Here is a 9,198-nt window from a genome sequence, read left to right on the forward strand (position 1 = left end):
CTCAAGCCCTAGTTTCTTCCATATTTGCTTAAGTTCCATGAATTTCTAGGTAGATTACACAATAAAAACGAGTTTTAAGTTCAAAAATCTTACCTCCAACCGATTCCCCTTGAATCCCTCTTTAATCTCCACCAAGAAGCTCTCAAAATGATCAACCATGGAGGAAAAATGACCCAAAATCGCGGATGAAGTGACTTAAAACATTCTGCCCAGTTCTGAACTTCCTTCATCGCGTTCGCGACCTCAGCCTCGCGAACGCGAAGCACATTCTTATTTTATTCAAAATTAACCTTACGCGAACGCGATACCCGCACCGCGAATGCGATGCTTTATTCCTCATACCTACGCGAACACGACTCACATGCGAACGCGAAGAGCAAATCCGCTGGACCCCAACTCCTTATACGCGAACGCGAGCAGGTCCATGCGAACGCGAAGCACAATACTTAGCCTTCCGCGAACGCGGGCTTCAAACGCGAACGCGAAGGCTTAAATTCCTGCCTTCCAATTTCCTTCTACGCGAACGCGAGGTCCTCTCACGAACGCGAAGAGATAAATCTCTGCAACACCTGAACTGAAATTCTGCAACTTTTAAACTTAGAAAATAGTCCGATTGACCATCCGAAACTCATCCGAGGCCCTCGGGACCTCAACCAAACCTACCAACATAACCCATAACCTCATTCAAACTTGTTCCCATCATCAAAACACCTCAAACAACATCAAATTACTCAAAACTCATCGAATTCAAGCATAAGTTTCCAAAAACCTCCGAAATACACTTTCGATCAAAAACCCGACCAAACGATGTCCGAATAACCTGAAATTTTGCACACACAACACAAATCTCATAACGAAGCTACAGCAACTCTCGTAATTCCATTCCGACTCCCGGATCAAAATCTCACCTATCAACCGGAAATCGCCAAAATACTAAATTCGCCAATTCAAGCCTAATTCTACACCGGACCTCCAAAACCAATTCCGATCACGCTCCTAAGTCATAAATCACCCGGCGAAGCTAACCAAATCATAAAAACTCCGATCCGAGCTCGTATACAAATAAGTCAACTCTTGGTCAAACCTTTCAAATTCAAAGCTTTCAACTGAGACTGTTCTTTCAAATTCATTCCGTTTTTCCTAAAAACCGAAACCAACGATCTTCATCAGTCATAACATAACACGGGGCAAGTCATGCCCGAGAACTGGCGATCGAAGTGCAAAAATTCAAAACAACCGGTCGGGTCGTTACAAATCACTTATTTTGGACCACAAGAAAAAGGCCAAAAAATCACTTATTTGGACCGCAGGGAGTAGTATTACAGGATAACCCATACCTAGCTAATTTCTGATGGCAGCAGACGAGGGCGAAGTTTAAAAGATCTCTATGACAAGTCCAAGCTGTAATTATTAGAAATTCGCAGTTCCTCTCCAAGAAAAAAATAAACAAATTACTAATAATTTAATCATAGCGAATTAAAACAATTTGCAAAACTGGCCTGAAGGCAATAGGTTTATCTTGTGGAGAAGGCTCTATCAAAAATTTCTCAAACTCCAATCCGGAAAAAAATTACTCCATGGAGCATAATTTACAAAAATGGTAACATATTTACGACAACACTTATACTTTCAACAACATATTATATTTAATTAATTTGAGATATATTATTTTTTAATTAATGATTTATATTTGAAAATTAAAACCACGAAATGGTTTAGATTTGAAAGAATAAATTATCAATGGATATTGTTTGTATACTCATGTCTTATCATTAGGCAATAATAATATCGAATTACCAATTTTAATTTCGAATTTCATTTTGGTGGGAGGGGGTTGGGATTGTATTATATTAAAGCATTAAAATTTTCGGCTATGAACATTGAATTTTGTCTTTACGTGCCTTGCCCATACTTTCTTTACTATTTATGTACTTTCCTTTTTTCTGAAAGAATACAAACCATACATGACGCATCGATTCAAATCAAAGTAACTAGACGAGGTAGCATGTCTCAATGGATTTCATGTAACTATTTATAGGGGTGTATATGAATATGGTTGGTTCGGATTCTATTAAAATTAAATCAAAAGTATATCAGTTTGGGGTTTGATTTTGTCGGATTTTTTTGTGATATGAATATTATTTCAATTTTATTTTGTTAAATTTTTTGATAAGTAAATATATGTTTAGTAAAAATTGACAAATATATAATCTATTAAAATATTCTTTTGGAAATTTTTTTTTAGTAACACATGATAATTATTTTATAGTCGTTTGACAATAATTTTGCGCTGATATACACTTTCAAGATTAACCGATTTGATAGTTAAACATTAATAAATCTTAACCTATATAATGATATGTTCTATTTAATTTTAAATTATCGAAATACCATTTTAAATTCGAAAAAGATATATGAATTTAATAGATCTTGATATATAAATATGGAAGAACGAAGAGATCGACGCATTTCACTAACACTTGATAAGAAAGTGATCATACAACCCATTATTTAAAGTTAATAAATATGAAGCACTTCATATTTAACTAAATATTACATCCCATAAGAGAATCGCGAATATTTTTAGATATTTTTAAAGAAAATTTATAAAAAGTCTTAAAAGTATATATAAAAATATTATATATTTATATGTTAGTTTGGTTCGAATTTTTTACTCAATATCAAACCAAATCAAACCAAACTAATCGGGGGTTCTAATTGGTTTGGTTTGACTTTTCGATTTGGTATGATTTTCCGATTCGATTTATACACCCCTATCTATTTGGGTGAGTACCACTTTGTTTCATATAGTTTTTAAAGAAGTAGCACTAACTATAAGTAAAGGAATAGATTCTGAAAAAAAAAAAAATATAAACTTTGTCTATATTTATATGTCTATAAAAAAACAATCTCTTTATCTTCACAAGGTAAGGGTAAGATTGTATATACATTACCCTTCCCAGCTTACGAAATTACAATGAGTTTGTTATTATTGTTGTTGTTGGTAGGAAAAATCTCATCTTAACCATGGACTAAAGGTATAATGGACTTGAAGAAGAACCTCTTTTGGTTAAGTATTACTTGCCATAAACTACATGTAATATGATGGCTAATTTGGGAAACTTATGTGCCTTAAAAGACATTACTATGCATTGTAATATTTTGGAACCTTAGCATTAATATAAATATCCTTATTCTCAACAAAGAAAAAACAAAGGTAATTTACTCATAAAGTCTTATATTTTGACTCTTTAATCATCCGAGACTTTTGTGTTATTAATTTGTTAGGAGCTTTGCAGAACTGCTTTTATTAATTACTTTTGCTCTAAATTAAATTTTTGTCACTAATAACTTCAACAAAAAGAAATTAGTGACAACAATGTATTTTTGCATTTTTCTTACTTGAATAAAGTAACAAACAAAAATTTGACGCATTTTAGTAAAATGATAATACAAAATAGTCATTACAAAATGTATTTGATAACATAAGGGGATGATCCTAGAAATCCACATAACTATTTATATAGAAATTTGTTTAATCAGATTTTTGAGACACAATTGGAGTGTTCAACTGTCATGTTGTATTGATGTTTAATCAACATTTTGAGTAGTTTAGATTAAATTGAAATTAATTATTGACATAAATATTTATTGAGACTCAGATTTCAAACAGGGTTTTTTATTTATTTTACAGGAATCCCAATCTTTTTTTCTTTTTTTTTACCAAAGTAGGAGACTTAAGTTATTACTAATTTTGCAACCTTAAACAAAGTTTTAATTTTTTTTGGGGGAATGTCATTCATATTTTTACCAAAGTTAGAGATTACTTTTCTAAACTATATCTCTTTATTATGGGTAAAATACTTATATTAGATTATTTTAATCTAGACCTTTAAAAATTAAAATAAGACAAGCATTCCTCACAAGGAAATAAGAAAATGGAGAAAAAACTTTAATACTACAGAGGAAGCAGATCCAAATTTTAAGAGCTTTAAATTAAAGCAAGTCCCTGTTTAGAGCATCTATTTGCAAATTGGTGGCGGCTCTGCTTACAAAAAGAAAAAAACAGGCCACCATCTTCTCTGTTCAGACATATAAAAGCAGAGCAGAGACAGCTCAACTACATCTTTGTAAGCCATTTCAGCATCTTCTACTACTCTCTTCATTTTACATTAGTTTAATGTGAGAAAAAGAAAGTGGGAATATAGCAAAGAAGGAAAAAAAAAAAAAAAAAAGGAAAAGAACTATACAGAAGAGTTGTAAAAAGAAAAAGTTGGAGTGTGGACAGTAACTTGCTTTTGTTAGATCTGTCATATCATTTGTATTCTCTTTTTTTTTAGTAGTATATCCTAAGACTTTCTCTTCCTCTAGTGTACTGGTTGAGAAACAGAGAAAGAGAGTTGAAGATAAAATGAGGAGCTTGTGGTGGTGTTTAATGGTGGTACCAATCTTTTTCCTATTGGATTTCTCAAATGGAGAAAGCCCATATAGATTTTATACTTGGAATATTACTTATGGTGATATCTATCCTCTTGGTGTCAAACAACAGGTATTTTCATTTGCTCTCTTTTTCCCCTTTTTATTTGGTTGTAATAACAATAACAAATCCATTCAAATCCCACGAGTGGGGTACGGGAAGGGTAATGTGTATGGAGACCTTACCCCTACCTTACCTGATTAAGGTAGAGAGGCTATTTCCGATAGACCTCGACTCAAAGATTTTATTTGGTTGTCATATCATCAAGAATTGGTTTGGAATTGAAATATGTGCATTGTGTTGCTCTTTTCATTTCATGTGTAGAAATTTTTGTATATTTCAGGGGATATTGATAAATGGGCAATTCCCAGGACCACCAATTGAGTGTGTGACCAATGACAACTTGATTGTCAGTGTTTTCAATAATTTGGATGAACCTTTTCTCATATCCTGGTAAGTACTTCTCTTTCTATGAATATTTGAATGACCATTTTACTTTATATTTTAATAGTGAACTGCTTTTTTATGTGGATTTGGTAACCTTAGCCTGGAATCTGTTTTAAGTTAAATGTAGAATACCAGGTCAATAATATGCTACAGTGGTGTCTGAGTTGCTGTTTTAATATAACTGGAATATTAGATAGGTTGATCTTATTATATCATGTTATAATCTAGTCTTGACCAATTTTGAATTATCTGCATAGGGTATTACTTAATCATGAAGAAATGGCTTTCATTTTCAAAAAATGACAACTAGATCTGAAACTACTTGAAGTTATTCATATGAAGATTCAAGTCTTGAGTAATATATTCATCAGCTGAGAATCTCTCATTTTTAGTAATGACTAAGATATTTAGAACTATTTGATTGTTTCTCACGTAGCATTTAAGACTCAATATGTATTTCATGTTTGTCATCTGCTTGGATAGTGAGTAAAACCCTAAATAAACACCAGAAGTTCCACCATATAGTTAATAAAAATACGAATATCGACTATTGGGCAGGGATGGTATTCAACAAAGGAGGAACTCGTGGCAAGATGGAGTTTATGGGACAAACTGTCCGATCCCACCAGGCCAAAACTTCACATATATCCTACAAGTTAAGGACCAGATTGGTAGTTTCTTCTATTTCCCTTCACTGGCCATGCACAAAGCTGCTGGAGGTTATGGTGGCATCAAAATCGATAGTCGTCCGCTGATTCCTGTTCCTTTTCCTCCACCTGCTGGAGAATACACCATGTTGGTTGGTGACTGGTTCAAGCAAAATCACACTGTGAGTAGCTTATGATAACCAATTCTTCAGATATTTTATGGATTGATCAACTGATCTGAACTTATTGCACATATCGCAGGATCTTAAGGCGATTTTAGATGGAGGAAGTGATCTTTCATTTCCTGATGGCCTTCTAATCAACGGTCGTGGATCAAATAGTTTAACTTTCACAGTTGATCAAGGTGATCAATTGCATCAACTCTTGCTAAGTTAACAGTGCATTTCTTGCTTTTATGTTGTAGTAACAAAGGATTCGTCCGATAAATTTACTTTCCAGGAAGGACTTACAGATTCCGGATATCCAATGTTGGCCTCACAACAGCTATCAATTTTAGAATCCAGGGGCACAAGATGGTCTTGGTTGAAGTAGAAGGGACTCACACCCTGCAGAACACCTATGAGTCCATTGATATCCATTTGGGTCAGTCCTATTCTGTATTGGTCACAATGGACCAACCAGGGCAGGACTATTACATTGTCGCCTCGACGCGTTTCACTTCTCAAGTCCTTACAGCAACATCAATTCTTCACTATAGCAACTCAGCAGGAAGTGTTTCTGGTCCTCCCCCAGGTGGACCAACAATTGAGATCGATTGGTCTCTTAATCAGGCTCGATCTGTTAGGTACATTGTGAGCACGAATCTGCTTAAACAAAAACCAGGAATGACCTGCATTTGTCTATTTATTGTCTGTGAAATTAACTGATTATAGGACATTTTTGAGTGCAGGCAAAATTTGACAGCAAGTGGCCCAAGGCCTAATCCGCAAGGTTCATATCACTATGGGTTGGTTAACACCACGCGGACAATTAGACTGGCAAATTCTGCACCAATGATCAATGGTAAACAGAGGTATGCTGTGAACAGTGTGTCATTCATTCCGGCAGACACACCACTCAAACTTGCAGACTACTTCAAGATTCCAGGGGTCTTTAACCTTGGCAGCATCCAAGACAACCCAACTGGAGGTGGTGGTTACCTCCAGACATCTGTCATGGCTGCTGATTTCAGAGCTTTCGTCGAAGTTGTGTTTGAGAATCCAGAAGATATTGTGCAGTCATGGCATATTGATGGCCATATCTTCTTTGTCGTGGGGTAAGTTTTTGCACTTCAATTAGAAAGGAAAAGAAAAGAAAACAAGGGACAAAAATCTCTCGAAGTAATGTTCTTGAGGGTTAAATATACCTTGAGTTTAACTTTGATACAATGGAGTCAGGTTGCCTAAAAGATGACTACATGTAACTGTCCATAATAAATGGGAGACAACTAACCTGCTACAATAGGCTAAAATACAGTATAGTATATTAAATTAAACCGTATGCATTTAGTTTGTTAACACCGATTGGATGAACTACAGGATGGATGGTGGACAATGGACACCTGCAAGCAGATTGAACTACAACTTGAGAGATGGAATTTCGCGTTGTACTATTCAGGTAGTTCCTAACTAAACTTTTCAAGTTCAAGATTTACAAAGTTCATCAGCTTCCTTTTAGGTGTTTTTAACATTTATTTCCTTCACTTGATGGTTAAAAGGTTTATCCAAAGTCATGGACAGCCCTATACATGCCATTAGACAATGTGGGAATGTGGAACATCAGATCAGAGAACTGGGCTCGCCAGTACTTAGGCCAGCAATTCTATCTTCGTGTTTATTCACCAGCCAATTCATGGAGAGATGAGTATCCAATTCCAAAGAATGCTCTTGTTTGTGGCCGTGCTTCGGGTCGCAGGACTCGCCCGCTCTAATTAAGGAATGAACCATCAGCTAAACAGTCACGAAAGGGTGACTGATCTTCTTGTTACTGTGATGAGTTTTGTGACAAAGAATTCAAACGGGAAAGTAGCAGAAGCTCTCCTTGTGAGCACTTCTCTTTTTCTTTCTTAGCCTTTAAGAATGTTTCTCATTTCATTTTAGCATTACTTTTGAGATTCTTGGTATCCAATTTGGTCTTTAGGACTGACCAAAAAGAAGGATACAAAGAAGAAAAGTGAGCTGTATTCATTAAGTCCAGTTTGTAAAACTCAATTCATCAAGTTACTTCCATTTATTCATCCATTCTTGATACTATAGCAAAAGTACTCTCAGGTTTTTACTATGGATTAGGGGTGGCAAAATGGTTAAAAGAAAATAGTTAACCACCATATTATCCACTAAAAAATGGGTTGGATAATGAACTTTTTAAAAACAGGTCAAATATGGATAAGAACCATATTATTCATTTAGAAAATTGATAATCAATGGGTTTAACTTTTACATTTGTAAACCTCAAATTGGGGGTTCCTCAAGTTAGGGAGTCTAATTCTCCCAAAAATGATCATATGCAAGAAGTAATGGATAATATGGTTACCCATATTATCGGCCGGTTAACCCGTTTTTTATCCGTATTAAATATGGATCAGGTCGGAGAATTTACCCGTTTTCGACCCGAGTCATATCCGACCCGCCCCGCCCGTTTGCCATATGGATAAAAGAACATAATTTTGACTTGTAAAAATGAATTTATACCGATTTGTTTTCTTTTTAATTTCATATCTTTATTTTTATAGAACCTCCTGTTACTTGATTTTTAAGAACGAAATGCGAAGAAGCAAGAACTTCAATTAATTAAAGGAATAACTAATTTTAAGTGCCGAATTTTTATGAGTCAGCTCTAGTTAAAGGACTCCAGATTGAGATAGTAATAAACCACCCAACACTAGCCGTAGGTCCGTAACTAACAACCTCAGCTCAAAGACTAAGTGCATGAAATAGTTGCAACGAAAATATCTCGATAGTAGCTCTAAAAGTTGATGTTTAAAGTCGATGCAACTATGGAAGAAATCTGTTAAAATTGCAACGTAATTATTCTCTTCACCTTAATATAAGACAAAAGTAACTCTTGACTCTCTGTTGACTATTTCTCCCATGTTCCAAAATCAGTAATGGATTTATTTTGAATATAAGCGAGCATTAAAAATCGATAATTTTTCTAGCCAAATAGAAGGAGGATTTGATCAGTTTCTATATTTTACTAGTTTCAAACTTCCGGCGCGCCTACGGTAAGTATGCTTGCACTAATCAATTCACTTAATAGGCTTTTGAATACTAATGAAAACTCTAAATGAATGATACCAAAAATTTGATAAAACGGCCATAACAAATCAATTATTTTCTAATACTTAGATGAACAAATTTATAAAACAATTGTTTTCATAATAATTTCAAAACAAAGATTAATCCTTCAAAAAGAGCTAAACAAATTGAAGGATTCTTAATTTTGAGATATTTGTGAAGACGCTGAAAAAACAAAGGAATAACATTGAAATGGAAATAAGTCACGCCAAAATTACCTCCGTATATAAACATGGGTTTACTTGAACTCAACGGTTTGGCCTAATATGTAATGAAGGTGAAAATTAGGGGTGTTCGTAAAAATCCGAAAAACAGAACCAAACCGATCGAA

General features: G+C 34.5%; 1 protein-coding gene across 1 annotated transcript; it reads left to right on the forward strand.

The window, feature by feature from the left end:
* On the forward strand, positions 3,967 to 7,823 carry LOC109228872 (L-ascorbate oxidase homolog). The gene is made up of 9 exons (XM_019394112.1): positions 3,967 to 4,130; positions 4,372 to 4,549; positions 4,821 to 4,930; positions 5,483 to 5,753; positions 5,833 to 5,935; positions 6,031 to 6,376; positions 6,482 to 6,847; positions 7,110 to 7,188; positions 7,289 to 7,823. Exons 2-9 carry the CDS (start codon positions 4,412 to 4,414, stop codon positions 7,499 to 7,501), a joined length of 1,626 nt encoding a protein of 541 aa, XP_019249657.1. The 5' UTR covers positions 3,967 to 4,130; positions 4,372 to 4,411; the 3' UTR covers positions 7,502 to 7,823.

This window comes from Nicotiana attenuata, chromosome 7 (genome assembly GCF_001879085.1).
Source record: "Nicotiana attenuata strain UT chromosome 7, NIATTr2, whole genome shotgun sequence".
Classification (NCBI taxonomy): Eukaryota; Viridiplantae; Streptophyta; class Magnoliopsida; order Solanales; family Solanaceae; genus Nicotiana; species Nicotiana attenuata.

What these genes read in the sequence shown, in the direction of transcription:
- LOC109228872 (XM_019394112.1), top strand. Translation starts at nt 4,412, where the DNA reads ATGAGGAGCTTGTGGTGGTGTTTAATGGTGGTACCAATCTTTTTCCTA. An exon ending in AACTTTCACAGTTGATCAAG is followed by an intron (nt 5,936 to 6,030) that starts GTGATCAATTGC and finishes TTTACTTTCCAG; the next exon opens with GAAGGACTTACAGATTCCGG. An exon ending in CATATCTTCTTTGTCGTGGG is followed by an intron (nt 6,848 to 7,109) that starts GTAAGTTTTTGC and finishes GATGAACTACAG; the next exon opens with GATGGATGGTGGACAATGGA.